The sequence below is a fragment of the Phocoena phocoena genome, chromosome 17, assembly GCF_963924675.1.
Source record: "Phocoena phocoena chromosome 17, mPhoPho1.1, whole genome shotgun sequence".
Classification (NCBI taxonomy): domain Eukaryota; kingdom Metazoa; phylum Chordata; class Mammalia; order Artiodactyla; family Phocoenidae; genus Phocoena; species Phocoena phocoena.
In genome coordinates this window covers 47202911-47223397 of record NC_089235.1, presented here as the reverse complement: position 1 = coordinate 47223397, position 20487 = coordinate 47202911, and the positions used below count along the sequence as shown (strand labels likewise).

Below are 20487 nucleotides of genomic sequence, written 5' to 3'. Positions count from 1 at the left end.
CATAAATATGGGTGTGCCAGAAACATCACACATTTTTGCTTTCTTTAAAATCAAATTTAGTCTGCAAGCCTCCATCCTACCAAGCTGGTGGAAAGTCAGTTCCAGGCATCACTTCCTTCTCCCTAGTATTGCATTGTATCCAGAAGGCCAACATGGTGTTTCCAAGCAAGGGAAGGCCTATCATCTTTGATTCAGGATGACCAGCACAGATATCCTTAAGGGAGCACAGGGATCCTCTGCAGTCCTGCTATATTCTCTGGGCGTTTTTAAAAATAGAACCAGGTCCACTAACTACTTAGGAAGTCACTGACCTCAGGAATCTCCCTCTACCTCTTTCTGCTGCCCAGGAACCAGTCTTTCTCCCCTGACACCTGTCCCCTGGAAAACTCATACTTCTGAAAAATAAAAGCCAGAAAGGTAGGTTAGGTATGGATGGCTTCTGTTTTCTAATCCAGCAACATAAACCTCCCTGACAGCAAAGGGTGAGGGGTCTGAAATTCAGGGAGAACCATACACAAATGAATATTTTGGTTTCAGCATCAATCTCTTAGGGCTATTTTGAGGATGAGAAGAAAGAAAGCATGTAAAGCAGCCAGCATAGAGCCTGGCATGGAGCAAGTTCTCCATCATTATTACATGTCTGTCTACCACCTTCCATGTTCCTTAATCTCACCATCACAAAAACAAGTTAAGTGAAAGTGTCAGGCAAGTCCTAGAAAAACTTTAAAATTCTCTCCAGTTAGTTACTGTCTTCACCAAATAAGAGGTGTCACCACTCAATAAATGATGTCACTGCCATAGTCCAAGCATAGATGTTGGGCTTAGTTTATAAACACTGACACAGCTGAGGATCTCTGTGGCAGCCATGAGAATGCATCACTCACCTCCCAACTGCGGGGATTCTAATCCCAGCCAATGAGGGGGTGTGACAAAGATATGAAGGTGGGGGTGTGACAAGGATATGAAGGTGGGCGTATTGCTGGGGGTGTGGCATCCTCTGAAGGTGACTTAGACTTGGGAACTCCCGGACAGCCATGCTGGTCCTTCCTCAGACTGCAGGGCAATCTTAGAAGGTTTCACCCAGCCTTCGTTCCTTTCCTCTCTCCTTCACTAAGTGGCAGACCTGTATTATGCTCTGAAGCCAGGCTCTCCCAGCCTCTTCTGGCTCCCTCCCTCTTTTCTCTCACAGATGTTTCCTCTAATAAATTTCTTGTTCATTTCATCTTGTCTTGCACTTGCTTCTCAGAGGACTCAGCCTAACACGTTCTCCCCATTCAGTACATCCACTTTCTTTTCATAAGTGTATCATTTATCTAGATAACAAATATTAATTAAATGCACTTGTTATATTTAAATTATGAAATGCACTATATAAGGACAAATGTTTTAGATATAACTTAAGATTTCTTCTTACCTTAAAGTGTTAACTCTTGTTTCAACTGCCCTTTAACATTTCTTTTTGATGAATTTGGCACCTGCTACTATTTAGTCTGAGCTTTAAAATCTCAAGTGGCTGTTGAGTTCCCTCATGGCTCTTAACTCTCCCTAGAAACTCAAAACTAATTAAAAACAAAAAGTCAACGGCATTAAAAATATATATCTAATATATATAATTAAAATGTAAATAAATAATAAAATATAAATATATATTGCATATATATGCAATACAAAGACGTTCACAGTATTTAGAAGATACAGGAAGAGAACTACCCATGATGCCATCATTCTATCACAATAGCTGCCATTTTTAGGGGCCCCGTGTCCCTACCACCACCTCCTGCTCTCTCCAGGGGCACCTCTTCTCTAGAGGGTCATCCACAGAACTGCCTGTGTTCAGCATGAGCCCCAGGTTCTCAGCCCTGGAGGCACATCAGAATCATCTCTGGAGCTTTTAAAAATGACCCAGGCCCAGGGCTTCCCTGCTAGTGCAGTGGTTAAGAATCTGCCTCCCAGTGCAGGGGACATAGGTTCGATCCCTGGTCTGGGAGGATCCCACATGCCGCGGAGCAACTAAGCTCGTGTGCCACAACTACTGAAGCCTGCGTGCCTAGAGCCCATGATCCACAACAAGAGAAGCCACTGCAATGAGAAGCCAGCGTGCAGCAACAAAGACCCAACGCAGCCAAAAAAAAAAAAAAAATGACCCAGACCCAGCCTTTAGCTGGATCTCATTAAGCTGAATCTTTCCTTCCTCCTTTTTGGAGTCTAGGCACAGAATAAAATTGATTGAATTCCTCGATGTTTATACCACTTACCATCACTAGTGCACTCAGAGTACTGCCCTTTTCAATATTTTTATTACTCTCTTTATTATTTGACCTCTTCCTCCCTGATCCCCACTCTTTTTCCCTCCTGCTAAGGGTACCCCAGGGATTTTAGATATGTTATTAAATGTGCTTGTATTCTTATAAATATATAGGGTTGTTTGGGTATATGTGTTTTTAATGTACATTTGTAGGTTGTTTCTTATCTGTTCCCCCCAATAGTATGTTTTAAGGTTCTGTCTTTATTGACATATGAATACTACCTCCTGGCTTCTCATTCCTGCACAGTGTCCCTCATACCTTACTTTCCATTCTTGTAGGGATGAACACCCACAGAGCCCTGAGCTGTCCTCCAGCCCTGGCAGCTCTGCAGTGAGCATCCTTGTGTATGTGCCCTTGTGAGCCTGTGTGAGAGTTCCTCTGGCAGGAGTGTCCTAGCATCCTCAGCTGATTCTGATGCACAGCCAGGGCTGAGGACCACTGCCGCCCTTCAACAAGTTTTCTGATCTTATAAGGTTTTCCTTACACTCCTCTCGCATGGGACTGACTCCTCCCCAGCTGAAATCTGAGATATTCAGGCTATGTCTTTTACCCCATAAAAACTCTCCCTTCAGGATCTCAGAAATGCTAAAGATAAGTGGTGAATCACATCTTAAATGTGACCCTGTATTTGTTTCCTGTTATCGCTGTAACAAAGTACCACAATCTCAGTGACTTAAAACAACACAGATCTCTTTTCTTAAATTCTGGAGGTCAGAAGTTCTAAAATTTAGGTGTCAGCTGAACTGTGTTCCTTTTGCGTACTCTAGGGGAGAATCCATCTCCTGCCTTTTCCAGCTCCTAAGAGGCTGCCTGCATTCCATGACTGGAGGTCCTTTGGCTTGTGTCACTCCAACCTTTGCCTCTGACATCACATGTCCTACTGTGGATGGGACCCTCCTGCCTTCCTCTTCCAAGGATCCTTGTGATTACATCAGGCCCACCTGAATAATCCAGGATAATCTTTGCAGTTTAAGATCCTTAACTTAGTCACACTTGCAACTGTGAGTTTATACATTTTGTCATGTAAAGTAACATACCCATGGGTTCCAGGGATTAGGACTTGGATGTCTTGGGTGGGTGAGGAAATTATTCTGCCTACCATATGACCATTGAATTTTTAAAATTTAAACTTTATTTAGTTTCTTAAAAATAAAAAGTAACCTATGCTTTGTTTGTGTTACGAACAATGCAGAGATACATAAGGAACAAGGTGATGGCTCAGCCCACTCTTCCCTGATAACTCCTGTCCATAAACTATTAAAAATTCAACTCAGATCTTTCATCCATGTTCATCTTCACACATACATTTGTGTTGTTGTGTCGTGTGCTGGTTGTTTTACAGTACCAGGGTCATACATGTTAATCCATAACTTCTTCCTCTTAATGTACCATGGAGTCCCTCCAGATTAATCCATGGGAACCTCACTCATCATGTTTATTAAATATTCCGCAGGATGAGCAAATTGTAATCCATTCAGCTCTTACCTCATTGAGAGATATTCAGATGGTTTTCTGACTTCCACCTCTTCAAACCAATTTTCAAAATGTGTCCTTTGGTTTGTGTACACCAGTGCTCTTATTTCTGAAGGTTGCCTGAAGTGGAATATGGCCTCCAAAGATATGTGCCTTTTTTTTTTTTTTTTTCTGTCTGCGTTGGGTCTTCATTGCTGCGCGTGGGCTTCTAGTTGTGGTGGCTTCTCTTGTTGCGGAGCATGGGCTCTAGGCACGTGGGCTTCAGTAGTTGTGGTGCACGGGCCTAGTTGCTCCATGGCGTGTGGGATCTTCCCGGACCAGGGAATGAACCAGCATCCCCTGCATTGATAGGTGGATTCTTAACCCATGTGCCACTAGGGAAGTCCCTGATATGTGCCTTTTTAGTAGATAATGTCAGATTGTTGTCCAAAAGGTTTAGTAACTTACACTTTTACCAGCAAGAAATGAGCATGCCCTCTTAACCACAAAACCGCCTCCAGCCAGAGTAAAATAGTGTTGCTGTTTATGGTTTAAGTTAATTTGATGTGTGAAAAAGAATATGCCATTAATGTTTTAATGCACATCTCTGCAATGAACACAGGGTTCAGGGTGATTTTTTCATGTCCATTGACTACTTACATTTCCTCTTCTGCAAATTACCCTCTTGCCTATCATTTATTTTATTATTTTAAAATAAACTTTATTTTTTTTTGCGGTACACGGGCCTCTCACTGTTGTGGCCTCTCCTGTTGCGGAGCACAGGCTCCGGACGCGCAGGCTCAGCAGCCATGGCTCACGGGCCCAGCCGCTCCGCGGCATGTGGGATCCTCCCGGACCGGGGCACGAACCCGTGTCCTCTGCATCGGCAGGCAGACTCTCAACCACTGCGCCACCAGGGAAGCCCTAAAATAACTTTATTTTTAAGAACAGTTTTAGATTTACAAAAAAATTGTGAAGACAGTGCAGAGAGTTCCCACAGAGCTGTGCTCAGTTTCTCCTACTAATAACAGCTTACATTACTTTGGTACATTTGTTACAGCCAATGGACCAATATTGATACATTATTATTAATTGAGGAGTTTCTTCAGATGTCCTTAATTTTTTTACCTAATGTCCCTTTTCTGTGCCAGGATCCCATCCAGGCACCACGTTACATTTAGTTGTTTCATCTCCTTGGGCTCCTCTTGGCTTTGATAGCTTCTCAGACACTCCTTATTTTTGACGACCTTGACAATTTTGAATAATGCTGGTCAGACATTGTGTAGTATGTCCCTGTCTGGGACTTGAATGATCTTTTTCTCATGACTAGACTGGCGTTAGGATCCAAACTATCAACATGACTAATCACCTTGATGTTGGCCTTGAGCACCTGGCTGAGGTAGTGTTTGTCAGATTCTCCCCTGCAAAGTTATTCTTTCCCCCCTTTTTCCATACTGGACTCTTTGGAAGGAAGTTACTACGTGCAACCCACACCTAAGGAGTCGACTGTTATGCTCCTCCTTTAGGATAAAGTATCTACATAAATTATTTGGAATTCTTCTGTATGAGAGATTTGTCTGTTTCCCTCATTTAATTGTTTACTCAATCATTCATTTATATATATATATCCATTTAGATGCATGGATATTTACTTTATATTTTGGGTTGTAATGCAATACTATCTTACTTATTTTCTTGTTCAAATTGTTCCAGCTTTGACCATTTCAGATGGCTCCCATGACCCTTTGACATATCCCCATCAATACAGTTTTTGTTTTTTTGAGCACATCCTTACTTTCTGGCACTTCAAGGTGCTCCAGGTTCTTCTTGTATCCTAGAATCAGCTTGCCCTATCCTAGAATCAGCCTTTTCTCTAAGGAGTCCTAGTTTCTCTTATGAGAGGATGGTATTAGAAACCAGGTCTGGGTACAGGATTGCTCATTGCTACTGGGGTGTTATTGCTTCCATGTCCTCTCAGCTGACAGAGCAAGGAAATATATGTGAACTTACCAGTATATCTATACATACCTATAAATATTTCTGTATGAACATGAATTAATTACTATATCTGCAACTCTAATCCATTACCACCAAGAGGAATAGTCTAGCCTCTTTCCCATGCTTATTTGTAAATGCCCACTCCAAGGGTGAGAAGCCTGGCTCCCTCCAACCACCAATATTTACTTAATTGTTTATTTCCAGTACACATGTATACCAGTATCAGAATTATTAACCTATACCCTGATGGGAAAAAAATTTCATCAAACAGAGTACAGTTTTATGCGCAGCTCTTTTTGCCTTTAGTCTTATGGCTCTACTCATTTCCAAAATTACCTAGGTCAGCGCCTTTCCCCCTCACCCCCTTCAGGGAGGTGTTTTGTTACATTTGTAATACAGATTATGTCATCACAGTCTGCATTCAATCCTGGAGTCCCTCCTAAATGTTTTTTTTTTTTTAACGTGTATGCATTTGTTCACTATTTATGCTGTAAAGTTCTATGGATTTTGATCAATACATGGTGTCCTGTATCTACAAGGATGCTACATACAGAATAGTTTCACCACCCTAAAAGAAATTGCATGCTTCTTCTATTCAACCCTCTACCCCACTCCTACCAAATCCCTGCCAATCACTGATCATTTTACTGTCTCTATAGTTTTTCCTTTTCCAGAATCTCATGTAGTTGGAATCATGCAGTACGTAGCCTTTTCAGATTAACGTCTTTCATTTATCAATATGTATTTGAGATTCATACTTGTATTTTCGTGACTTGATAGCCTATTATTTTTTAAAATCACAAAATAATATCCCACTGTGTGGACGTACCACAGTTTTTTTAATCCATTTTATGTTCTATTGAAGGACATCTTGACTGCTCTCAGTTTTTAGAGATTATGAATAAAGCTGCTATACATATTCTTCTTGTCTCTTTTTAAATTGTTTATCCTTTGCTTTTCAAATTGTTTACTAAGGATATAGACTTTGACAGGTTTCAACTATTTTTTTCCTAGTCTATTATATCTCCATTGACTTTATGATTTTTGCCTCACAATATTAAAAAATGTAATCGAATATATCTGTATTTTTTGTTATGGCTTCTGGCTACCCTGTCTTGCTCAAATTGTTTTTCTTCATCCCAAGGTTAAAAGCTGTTCTTCTGAATTTCTCTGCTATTACATATTAAGGAAGAGTGCCTGGGTTTAAATAAGAGATAGAAATGCTGAAGAATAACAGAGGGCATGGGGGATAGTGACTTGGGGCTGAGAAGCATTTTGTCTCTGAATTCCAAGTGGTCCATCACCTGGGCTTTCTAGGATGAGCTGTGAGTAAAGGTTTTCATGGGGTCCCTTCAGACACTAGTTCTAGGAGCAAGGAGCTTTATGGCTTGAATTTGGTGAAGTAAAACCAGACCCCAGGGTTGTTTCCTGAGCTTGTCCATCCCACCCTGTATCCCTTTGTCTGTCTGCTTCCTAGACTTAAAGGTGAGGGCCAGGTCTGGCTTGTTGATCCTTGATTCCTCAATGCCTGGCCTGATGCCTTGTGGGCAAGCAGGTAAGAGGGAAGGGAGGGAGGGAGGGAGGAAAGAAAGAGTGTGGGTTATTTTCCATTAACTCTAAAGTTCTGCATTAAGTTCTCTGTTCCGCTGTGGGCCCTGGCGGCTAACCTCATTGAACCCCTCACGGGCTCCCTCGCCTTCTGGTCGCCCACTGGGGCTGGCTAACGGGATACACTGTCAGGGAATTGGAGGTTGGGAGGAAAGGGAGGTGGGAGTATTTATTGCTCTCACTATGCACCTGCTGGGCAGTCCTGGCAGCAGTACATTCTTCTACATTCACAGCTCCTGTCCAGCAGCCCCTCTCCCAGGAGGCCAGCTTTCACCTGGACGCCACCACCTCTTCCCCTGCCTCTGCAGGTCAGGTGGGCGAGTGGCTTCCCCTTGTGGGCAGCTGCTCTGGGCATCAATGTCTCTTACTACTTCTGGGAAGCTACGCACACCTCTGTAAATAGTTACTTCACTAAAAAGCCTTTTAAAAACCGCAGCTGAGTGTACTCTCTGTTTCCTGCCTGGACTCTGACAGGTCCTTAAAGGGAAGAAAGTAGGGAAAGAAGCAACAGGAGCCTGGAAGGATAAGGGGGCTTCTCAGAAGCACTTACACAACCCCGGGAGGAACAAGTCTTGTTATTCCCTGTACTCACCCACTGAAGCGGAAAAGGACTTAGAAAAAGGACTGTGTGAGGCTAGACGATGGCCGGCCTGAGTCACCCCAGCTGTCCCGTGGTTAGTGGCTGTCTCCTCTCTGTGCCCCTCAGTGCTTGGTTCTATCTAGATAGGAATCCTTGATAAGGTGGGATTATAATTTACTACTTTATAGGCCTGTCTCCCACCCTGGACTGAAAACTCCTCAAAGGCAAAGATTTGGGTTTTGGCCATTTCCGGATCCTGCCATTTCTCACAGGCTGCGGGGCACAGAGGAAGCCCTTGAATGGATTCACGTGAAGAAGGAATGAAGGTTTCTCCCACAAATGAACCTGTAGGCCCACCTTTCTAAAACCCACCCCCTTCTGAGGTGGCAAAACCACGTCAGAATCCCATAGCCAGGCCCTGAAGGGTAAAACGTACTTGACACTGATGATGCCGGAAGGTGACTAAGCTGCTGATTCAAGAAAACCAACTTCCTCTTCCAAGACGGTTGCCTAATCTATTGTCAAGTTGTTTTGCCGCGACACATCCTGGCCTCATGCTTGCCTGCCACCTTTGCCTGCTTCTTCAAGGGCTGCCAATTTCACTCAAACAGCTTTCTTGTTCTTGTACCCTTTTGTTCTGTTGCTGTCTCAGATATTATCCAAATGGTCCATTCTAACCCCTTCACATCTGGATCAGGAAACCCTCACCACACAAAGCCAACAGTGTGGACCACATCCTCCCATCCCCAAACCAGGATACAGTCATTTGAAACCTGGGGTGTCCCAGGAAACCTAGGATAAATACTCATATCTATAGAACCAACACTAAACCTTGATCCATTTTTAATGTAAATGGTCTTTATAACCACAAACATATGGGGGAGAAAAACAGTGAACAAAGCTTAACTGTTTTGTTGACTAATTGACTGTAGTTTTCATAGGCATGGTGACCATATTCCTGTAATTTTCTAATGCAGTGGGTTTTTTTTTAATTTTAATTTTATTGGCGTATAGTTGATTTACAATGTTTAGTTTCAGTTGTACAGCAAAGTGATTCAGTTATGCATATACATATATTCATTCTTTTTTAGGTTATTTTCTCTTATAGGTTATCACAGAATATTGAGTTCTCTGTGCTGTACAATATGTCCTTGTTGGTTATCTGTCTTTATATAGTAGTGTGTGTATATTCATCCCAAGCTCCTGATTTATCCCTCCCCTCTAATGCAGTGTCAATTTCAAACATTCCATTAGTGGAAACATTTTTAATGCTGAATGTTATGATTCATGTTGTTGTATTGTTTTCAGTAAAAGCAGTTCTTTATGTGTATAATAAAGTGTGACATTTTGTACAACACTATAAGATTTTTTTCATCTAAAATCACAGCCCAGCTCTTGGAGTCACCCCAGCCTAGGTGCCAAATAGTGAATGAAGAAGACTCTAGAAGATTCCAGCCATTTGGGTGTTCCCAAATGGAGCAAAGACAAAGCATCTCACCAAGCCCTTCCTGAATTTCTGACCTACAAATTCGTGAGTATAAAAAAATTTAAAAAAGGTTGTTTTCTGCAAAAATAAATAAGTACATCACAAACTGGAGTAAAATTCTTCTCAGGCCATTTTCCTTAGTGTATGAAAATGCAGTTGTCACTGAAGTTTTAGTAGAAGAAAAGGGGTATTTTCCCTCCAGAACCTTCCAGACTGGAAATTTCAGACCTTCTGATGCTTGGTGATCCCCATTCCACTAAGAGCAGAAGTTATTCCAGCCGCAAAGGGTCATGACCATGCCCTTGGGGGAGCTCTCTACAGTGCAAAGAGAAAGATGATCTGCTGGAAGGGGTTCTAAGTGGTGGACCAGTTGCTTCTGGAGCAGTGAGTGCTGGATTTCAGACACCCTGTCTGGCATCCTGACTCCAGGACTCTTCCTGTTACTGACACATTGTCTAAAGCACACTTAAAGCCTTTGACAATTATAGCATGGTGTTAGTCTTGCCTTCGCTGTGAGAAGTTCCTGGAAAGGTACTTCTCATTGACAACAGCTCCTGGCACTGCGCTTCGTCATAGCAGGTACTCAGTAGACAAACACTTGCCTGTGAGGATGATGAGCAGACTCAGGCAACCAGTCCACCGCAGGCCAGGCTTCCCCAAGGCGTCCTGCGAGGCAGTGAGGTCACCAGTACATTCCTTGGAAATGCCCAAGGCCCATCTGGAATGCCCCTCTGGCCTCTCCTAGCCCTTGTAAATTCAGTTTCTTTGGAACTCCCTCCTCTCCCAACCCCCCCAAACACCTCCTTGAATTTAATCTGAGGCATTTGTGAAGAGGGTATTTCTCTCCATCTCTGCTATAGAGCACAATATCTGGCATTTAAACTGATAAATCTGCTGACAGGTTGGTGAATGAATGAATTGAATCTGGACTAACAGGAGGGTGAGCAGGTGGGTAGGTGAATAAAATAATGAACTGTCACCAGGCATGCCCTGGAATGGCACCCTCCAGAGGACAGAGATTCCTACTTTTTCAAGACACCAGTGGGAGTCCATTGACTCCACAGCATGAAATTTTTTCAAAATCCATTTTTAAAATGTGTTACTTAGAAACTAGAATATTTATGAACATGTCATCAAAGTATGGCAAGACACTTATAAAGGTAACTCTACCGTTTGGTACATACAAACATTCATTTATACCTAGCTGCTAGGTAATAAATTTTTGAAATGTTCAATGTTTTTCATTCACCACCTGTATTAGCGGGCCATTACTTCCCTCAACTGAAAGCAAAATGTGTTTGCTATCACCATCAATATTCTGTAACATTGACCTTGAAGGAAGCTTTTGAGGAAAAAGGGCTTTGAGAGCTTTAAGATCCTATCCAGAGTTTCTCAACCTTACCTGTGTGATTCAGTTACCTGGGGAGACTTTTAAAAATCTCGACGTCCAGGCTGCACACCTCAGATCTATTACATTAGAATCTCTGGAGATGGGACCCAGGCATCAGTACTTTTTTTTCTTTAAAATGTTAAAAAAAATTTTTTTTCTTTTTGTGTGTGTGTGTGTGTGATTTAGTTTGTGTTTTTTACCTTTATAGTTTGGCATCCTTTTTTTTTTTTTTTTTTGCAGTACGCGGGCCTCTCTCACTGTTGTGGCCTCTCCCGTTGCAGAGCACAGGCTCCGGACGTGCAGGCTCAGCGGCCATGGCTCACGGGCCCAGACGCTCCGCGGCCTATGGGATCTTCCCAGACCGGGGCATAAACCCGTGTCCCCTGCATCGGCAGGCGGACTCTCAACCACTGCGCTACCAGGGAAGTAGGGCATCCATGTTTTTAAAGCTTCCCTAAGTGATTCCCATATGCAGCCAAGGCTTTAACGCACATGCAGGTGAGACTAATGAAAAAGACTTACTGTGCAAACGTGAGGGTTTTGCGTTCCCCGTAATAGTCAGATCTGTAACCAGCCGGTGTCCTCATTCTGAGCCCTCCCCATCATCCCTCTTCCTTTACACTTATTTCTGTCTTGGCGGTCACGAATTTCTCACGGGCTGTGTCCATGAGGGTCCAAGTTCAGGTGAACTATGCTCTCATTTCATGACAGCTGTACTTTTCCACTCATGAACTTTGGACTGAACTTCTGTGCCTTGAAGGAATTTTAGGGTTTGAGAAAAGCAGATAGTTGAAATAAATCCTTAGGAGGTTGCAAATCACCCTGAGCCAGAGCTGGCCCTTCCCCCAAATCACAGGAATGTTGAGACACAACAGCTGTGTGGCCACCCCACCATCTGTCAGTGAACATGCTCCCCCCATACTTTTGTACTCTCATCGTTGCCCCAGTCAAAACTCCATCCACATTTCTCTCCAGTGCTCCCTACCGGAGTAGCTTTGAAAAAGCGCTTGCCTTGTGCAGGGGGCGCGGGTTTGTGCCCCAGTCCGGGAGGGTTCCACGTGCCGCGGAGCGGCAGGGCCCGTGAGCCATGGCCGCTGAGCCTGCGCGTCCGGAACCTGTGCTCCACAATGGGAGAGGCCACAACAGTGAGAGGCCCGCGTACCGCAAAAAAAAAAAAAAGTGCTTGCCTTCAGCCCTAACTAGTCTTGGTTTCTGCTTTGACTGTTTCATTTCTGGACAAGATCATGTCACAAAATCATCTGGAAAAACAGTGTCTGGGGATGCCCACCCCAAAAGTATCTTTTCCTGGGATTTGGCGGTAGTGGGGTATAAAGTAGCACACAGGAGGGCAGATCTTACCATTCATCTCCGTTCCCATCTGTTTATCCTTCCGTTGCCCACTAACCTGGCGGGGCTCTGTGGTGGGTTGAACCAAAATACTCTCACACACCAGTGGATTGCAGTTATGTATTCAGTTTTCTATGTTCCTGAATAACACGGGCCATGGGAAGGGGGAGAGAAACGCTGAAAGAGCTGCTGGGCTGGATACCTGACTCTACTAAGTCCTGGGTTCCTACACTTTACAAAATCATCTTCCTACAGGCAAACCGGCTCCCACAGGGATAGCATGGGTTGCAGGGGTCACAGGGGTTGCAGGGATCACAGGGGTTGCAGGGAGACATGCAAGGGTAGCAGGGAGACTCGATCTTGACGCAACTGCCGAGCCCGTAGGAGTACGTCACGTCCTTCTCATCTACACACGGGGGCAAGCTGAACTCTTTGCAGATGTTCATGTAGCTGTACTTTTTCGATCCCAGGCCGTCATATCTGTTCTCGCGCTCAGCTGACACACACACCTTTCCGTCCTTCACTCGCACCTTGACTTGATCGGGTTCAAAGCCGCACACGTTCACTGATCCTAAAATGTTACTGCTACAGCAAGAGGAGGCTAGAATTCTATTTGTTGTTCTTCTCAATCTGGAATTTAGGAAAAAGAAAGGGTGGGAGGAAGAAGCTCAGACCATGGAACTCAGACACAGCTTAACAAGCAATATTTTTACCTCTTTTTTTAAAAAAAATAAACAGCAAAAGTAATAAACACTAGTCATTGTGAAAAGTCAAACTTTACAGAAGCGTGTAGAAGTAAAAAATGAGAGTCCTCCCATGTAAATCACACTCCCTCACAGGTAAACCCCTGTTAACAACAGATGGGTGCTTGGCCTTCCAGATCTTTCTCTTGTATTTATTTTTAATTTTCTTCTTTTTCTTTTTCCTTCAAGTTTTATTGAGATATAAGTGACATACAGCACCGTGTGAATTTGAGGTGTACAGAATAATGATTTGACAACATACATCATGAAATGACTATCACGATAAGTTTAGTGAACATCCATCATCTCATATAGATACAAAATTAAATAGAAAAAATTATTTTTTTCTTTGTGATGAGAACTCAGGATTTACTCTTTACTTTCATATATAACCTACAGCACTGTTACTTAATCATGTTGTATATTATATCCCTAGTACTTATTTATCCTGTAACTGGAAGTTTGTACCTTTTGACCACCTTTATCCAATCCCCCCCACCCCATCCCACTGCTCTGATAACCACAAATCTCATCTCTTTTTCTATGAGTTTGTTTGGTTGGTGGGTTGGGTTTTTCTGAAGTACAATTGATCTATAATACTATGTTAGTTCCTGGTGCACAACATAGTGATTTGACCTTTCTATGCATTACAAAATGATCACCACATTCTCTTGCATTTAAATCTCAGCTCCTCCTCTTATTAGTTATGGAACTTTGGGCAGGCTCCTTAAACCTCTCTGTGCCTCAGTTTCCTCATCTGTAAAATTGGGACAATAATAGTAACCCATTTCTAGGGGTTTCATGAGACTTAAATTAGTTAATGAATAAAAAGAATCTATACTAGTGCTTGCCACGTAGTTAGGATGCTAGGCTTTTGTCTGTTGTGTGTTTTTTCTTTTTCTTTCTTTCTTTTTTTTTTCCCCACAGTGTGCTGTGGAAAGTGCTAAGCCATTAGAGGCACTGTTTCATTTGACCCTCACAAGAACCCTGTCATGCAGGTGTAATTGTCACCATTTTGTAGATGGGGAGTTGGTGAAGGTGGTGAATGGCAGAGCCTAGATTCAAATCCAGGCTTGTTTAATGCCTAGGTCATGATTTTAACCATCAGTCAGACTGAGCTCTTGGCATGAGGACCTCATCAGCCTGGCATCAGCCCTGCATGCTCTGGCCCTGCTCAGGGACCACTTTCTTTCTAATTGCCTGATCCTTCCAAAGACAACCTAATGCTCTGAAATGCTCTTCTTTTTATCCCTTAACATTTTTTTAAAAAATCTGTGTTCTAAGACTCACTCCTGGCAAATCTTTTGGCCTCCAAAGGAGGGTATTGGCATGTATGCTTTCTAGAAGCTCTTCTGGTTTGAGGAGTCTCGACTGTGATTGGGTGATTGGTTAGAGATACATTTTTAATTCTTACTTTTTTTGCTGAATTTTTTAATACACTTACTTCTTTTTGTTACTTAAGTTATACAAGTTCATTGTAAAAAACTCAGAAAATACAGATAAGCAAAAAGAGGGAATATTTTTTTAACATACCCATAAGCCCTGTTGTCTTCTACAGGAGATGGATCTGGGAGCCAGATCTACAAGCCAAAGCTGGCTCCCAGATCTATCTCCTCCTCTTACAATATGAGTCTTGAAGTATAAGTTTGTTGTTTTTGTTTTTGCTTAGATTCCCCCTCTTCCTCTATTCGTATCACTCCAGCCCCATCCCCACTGCAGCAGCTGAACAGGGGTCTCACAAATGTGGGTCTTCAGGAAATTGCCCCAAAGTCTTGGCTAGACAAGGTTTCTTCTTCCTTTTGCTTCTAGGCCAGGGGTTATCAGTGGGGATGTGCGGGTTTAGGAGAAATTGCAGGAGCCTCATTTTACTCAACAGATTTAACTCTGAAGTTGCAACCTGACTCCTGCCTGGCAAAGTACCTGTCACCCCACATGCGATTTTCCTTGGTTCTGTGGGGTTCTGGGCAAAGAGAGATGGCCTGCTCTACTAGTTATCACCAGGGAGGAACTTAGTCATAGTAAACAGAGGCAAGTCAGCCTCTTTGGTTGGTGGCAGAAGGCTCTTCGGAATGCTAGGGAAAAGCAAGTGGGCGGTGCCATCTGTCTGCCGCTCTGGGCTGTCACCTCTTCTCTCAGCTGAAGCTGAATTTCACCTGAATGTATGACCAAGCTCCTGAATGCGATACTGCCCACAGCAAAGGTGAGGGATATCGCCAGCCATCTTCACAAAGGTATGAATCAGGTTCAGCCAGCTGACGAATAAAGTAATGAGGATGATGAGAATGCCTCTCTCTACTCTGAACCAAAGGGAGGCTGGCCTTCCTCTAGTTTCCTTGGAGTACTTTACTTTTTCTCCTAATTTAGACCCCTCCAAAGACCCATTAAGCTCAATTGTTCCTTTCCAACGCATCTTTCCCTCTCTCTTCTTTCTTCTCCTTCTTCCCATTTCCTGCCTTGTCTCTCTCCTCCTGACTTTTGGTTGATACTGAATAAGGGTATCATAGTGGAGCAGAAAGGAGCAGAGTGGCACGACACAGGTGCATCTGAACACCTGCGGGTCTTGTTCAATTACAGGCGTCTGGGCCCCACCCCCAGACTTTCTGATTCAGCCAGTCTGGGAGGAGCCAAGAATTTGCATTTCTAACAAGTTCCAGGTGATGCTGGCTGCTGGTCCTGGTCGGAAGATCACTCAGGACCACTACTAACCAGGTGATTAAGCACAGGGATTCCAGAGTCAGGCAAACCTGGCTTCAGGTCCCAGCTGTCCCATTTCCTGATGATCACGAACATTGCCCTGACTCTGGTTCATCATCTATAAGATGGCCACGGTGTTACAAGGATTAAATGAAGGTGAAGTGTTAGGCACTTGGTTTTCACTCAATAAAGGGTAAATTTCTTTAACAGGCTGTACCAGGCTCCGCTTTACACAGACTTCCCTGAAATTCAAGGCTTTAAGCGACCAGGCCCTGAGTCCTGTGTCATTAAACACTAAGGTCAAATAATGGACGTGCATTTGGCCTGGATGGGCAGCAACTCCTACTCTTGCCACCCTGAGACCTCTGCATACAAAGAGATTGTGATGAGAGGGGACCAAGGGGCCCAACTCGCTTCCAGCTCTGCAGGGACACAGAGGGAAACAGCTGAACTCTCCTCTCAGCGGGAAAGCCAACCAGCCACCAGCCATAAAGTAAGTAAAGCCATAAAGCCCCAGAGTTCCTCTCTGCCAGCTCCCAAGGTGTGACTATGCTCTGATCTTTGGGTCAAAGGATGGGGGATGGAAAGATTCCCTGAGGGCTTAAGACCCAGGAAGGCTAAACCACAAAGAATGCAACCCTGAGGGCTAACAGTCACCAGCCTCCCCCAGTGAGAGTGATTCAGTGAAAACTTCATACTCAGAGCGTGAGGGGTAAACAAGAAACCAGAGGGCAGGTTTTTGAAGTTTTCAGAAGATGGTACCCTTTGTGGGGGGCTTTTCAAGGGAACTTCTTGAGCCACAGGCTACTCACGGATACTTGGATGAGCAGATGGAAGCACAGTCTCAGGATGAGTTTCCAAGCACCAGCAAAGGGCACAGGGCTGAGCCCAGTGCATTCCTAGGCGCAGCTGCAAATCAAGGTTCATGTGCCCGCAAGGACTAAAGCCAGGTGTCAGAGCCACTCTGCCATGGGGTAATTAGATAATAAACTCATAACGGCAGGATTGAGGAGGGGCTGACTTTGCTTCTGGCACTTGAGTACAGAAGACAGGAAGCCCACGAAGTGTGGAGGTGAGTCAGGTGCAAACTTACAGCAGGCTGGTTGCATGGCTTCTTTTTTTTTTTTTTTAACATCTTTATTGGGGTATAATTGCTTTACAATGGTGTGTTAGTTTCTGCTTTATAACAAAGTGAATCAGTTATACATATACATATGTTCCCATATCTCTTCCCTTTTGCGTCTCCCTCCCTCCCACCCTCCCTATCCCACCCCTCCAGGGCTTCGAGCTGATCTCCCTGTGCTATGCTGCTGCTTCCCACTAGCTATCTACCTTCTTACAAAGGAAACCAAATTCAGTCACTCCAGTCTCTCTCAATCAAAAGGAAGGAAGAGTCGGAAAAGGTGAGTGCTTGGGGTGCAAAAGGAAATTTGGGGAGGAAAAAAGAATATCAAAGAAGCTAAAGAAATGAAAGGACTTACTTGGGTTTCTACTAATGAAGATATGGCCAAGGTATCTTTTGAAGCAACTGCTCAGTAAACAATGAAAAGGAATTGGACCTTCTGTACCCAGTCCAAAAACGCACCACACGCGCGCGTGCATCAATCAAATAACACACACTCAGGAAGGCTCAAATGACTCTTGGGGGGAATTATATGGTTATTCAAAACTTCTTGCCCATTATTAAAGGAGCACCCAGAGACAGAGCACATAGACTCTCACACAGAAAGACAATTCCAGTGGGGTCATGGCAGCTATAGACCAGGGAATCTTACTTCCCCACTGGGCAAAGAATCTTCTGGATAACACAGCCTGGCATCTGAAAGCACATGTCACAACCTAACCAAACTGCTATCTTTCTCTTTAAGGGGTAAAAGGTCATGTGAATACGATTTCTCCATTCTAAAAGCCTTGGACAAAGTTTCACACCAAAGATTGTTTTTTAAAAAATTGAATCAACATGATATTTTTGGATCTATTTAGTCATGGACTGGGAGCTGAGAGAGAAGAAAAAAGAGGCATTTCACTGAAAAAAATATTAATGTAGGAGTCCTCTGGGATTGGAGCTGGATCAGGGTTTAACATTTTCATCCATATTCAGAAAATTGAATATTTAGGTTTGCAGGTAGTACTAAGCTTTTCAGGTTAGTGAAATGTCAAGCTGTCAGAAATAGAGCATAGGAGTGTTTCCCAAGGTGGTATGAATAAGAAGAAAAGTGGCTGGGGAGAGATGCAAAAGGGCAAGCCTGAGGTCATTTCTGAAATGGACCCTGGATTATCAGTTCAGAGATCCAGGAAGACCACAGCAGCTTCATATACTGCCACAAGCAACAGAAAAAAAATTGGCAAAAAATCCAAGCATTGTCAGGAAAAGTGTGACAAACCAGAGAAAACATTACCTCTTGTAAAAACCACACTGCCAAGAATTAAGCCTGAAGTTGTGTCCACTGCAGATCATTGAGACTCCCAGAGTAGGCAGAGGGCGCCCAGGTGGTAAAGAACTCACCTGGAGAGTCTGGAGAATAGGGACAGCCAGGAGACAAAGGCTGAGCAGACTTGGATCAAGGGTATTCGAGTATTCAGAGTCACAGGGAAGTGGACACACCTGCTCACAAGTAACCCTTCATTTAGACCAAGTACTTAAAAAAGAACCCCTGACTCACACTGCATGAAATTTATATAACTTGATACTCTAAGGAGTAAAAATTAAAACTGGTTCAAATTGAGTGTAGATGAGTTTATTGCCAATAGTTCCCTCTTAGACTATTGAGGGAGGCCCATTCCTGACCTTTGGTGATTGATGACCTGGACAATAATTGCCCTACTGCCGTTTCCAGGGAAACAACACTGTCACAGTTGTCAAGGGCCTCATTCTCTCTCTCTCTCTCTCCATCCATCCATCCATCATCTACTTTCTATCTATCATCTATCTGTCTATCTAATCTATTTATCTGTCATCTAATCTATTAATCTATCATTGGGGTAGGAAGGATATTGTTTAAGGGCACAAACTGGCAGTGAGTAGTAAGTCGTGGAGCTCTAATGCATGATATAGTGAATATAGCCAACAAATATTATATTACAATCATTAAAGTGGTTAAGAGACTAGAACTTAATTATTCCAACCACTAAAAAGAAATGATAATTATGTAACACAATAGAGGTTCTAATTATCGCTACAATGGTAATCGTATTACAATATATAAATGTATCAAATTAACATTGCACACCTTAAATTTACACAATGTTATGTATCACATAGATTTCAATACAAAAGATCATCTATTTGTGTCCTTTTAAAAAATAGTAGCATATTTAGTTTTTCTGCACCTTGCTTTTTTCACTTAATATGACAATACTTAAAATGCTTCATCAGTCCTTTTTACATTTACATATCATCCCAACGTATGGATGTACCATAATTTATTTAACCAGGGGACAGTGTTTTCAACCATTTTTTTTCATCATAGTAACAGACTAAATGGCATATGTAGACAGAAAAAGAAAGCTTTCTCAGGCAAAAAATAAAATGTGATCAAACCTCCAAAATTTTAAAGTGCATTTAAAATTATCCAATTCTATTAAAACCTTTTCAACTCTATTCTGAAAACTGCAGCTCTCAGTTCTGTAGTTTATTTGCACAATCTTTGCTACAGTTGAAGGGGTAGGCAGACAATAAACCCAATTCCAGATGAATTTTAAGTCATCAAGAGTTGGGGAGTAGGAGAAAGGATTTCCTACAAAACCATATAAATGCCTCTATTGTTCAATTTGCTCCCTTGCTCTTAAAGCCTCTGGCAAACATTAAGGATTTGATCAATTATTATTACTTCTCCCAAAGTCATTTCTGTAAGCCGAAATATACTCAAATCACTTTACTCATAACCAGAAAAAATGTTTATTTTGCTGCTTCCAATAGCTTTTTAATGACACCCCCTGTTTCTTTCTCTCATTAAAGCCACATTATTTATCATGTTGGCACTCCTGCTACAAGCCGAAAACAACCTTGCCAATCGACATCATTACACTGTCTTTTGAGAATCTTACAATTCCCATCATGGACCCATTTACTCTTCTTTTTTTAAATATTTGTTAAGTCACCAGAGTCATTATCTTGAACCCATTTCATCTTTGCTCAAGTATCGATTGTCACACTTTCCCCCCCTTTTTCCAACTTAGGAAGCTAATATACCAACTATAAAAATCTTAGGAAGTTTTCTTACTTGGCAAGCTCTCTCTTTTCGTCTTCTATGGCTCTAATGGCTTTCCTCTCCAAACTTCTGAGAGACGGGCGAAGACAGTAAAGCTTGGCATCACACAGGCAACATGGGTAGAGATCACATAGGCCGCAGGACTGTGATCGCTTTGAATAGCACAGGCAGTACGGGTACGGGTGCAAGTCACAGCAGCAATATGGGTGCATGTATAAGTCACATAGGCATCGTGTGCTGAGTTCGTCAATGCATTTCAACTGCCTTAGTTCTCTGTCCACCTTCTTTATGTCCCTTCTAACACTGTCCAGAAGACAACTCAGTGCAGCCATTACAGTCACACCTTATTGTTCTGTGAGTACCTTTGAGAAATGGCACTCGGGGGAGAAAAATTCTTCTAAGCTCTTCTCAGAAGCTTCTTTTAAAAAGAAATGAGGCACACATGATTCACTTACTTTAAAGCTTGGGTTCTATGACCTCACCACCCTCTAAGTATGTCATAGTCTTTTGGTTACCATGAGAACTGTGCACAGTCATGGTCTCCAGAGACCCTCCTTGGAGTTCCAAAGCTGCTCTCAGAACCATATAAGATTTCATTCACCTTGAGTTGGGATGGGCCCCCCAAGTAATCACAGCTCTTTGGGGTTTATTGGGCTAAATTGAAATGTTCTT

General features: G+C 42.9%; 1 protein-coding gene across 1 annotated transcript; it reads right to left on the bottom strand.

Annotated features, from left to right (window-relative positions):
• Positions 1-12400: 12400 nt before the first annotated feature.
• ODF1 (outer dense fiber of sperm tails 1) lies at positions 12401-20147 on the bottom strand. The gene is made up of 2 exons (XM_065895618.1): positions 19828-20147; positions 12401-12797 (listed from the first exon to the last, which is right to left on the bottom strand). Exons 1-2 carry the CDS (start codon positions 20145-20147, stop codon positions 12401-12403), a joined length of 717 nt encoding a protein of 238 aa, XP_065751690.1.
• Between the last annotated feature and the right edge of the window lie 340 nt (positions 20148-20487).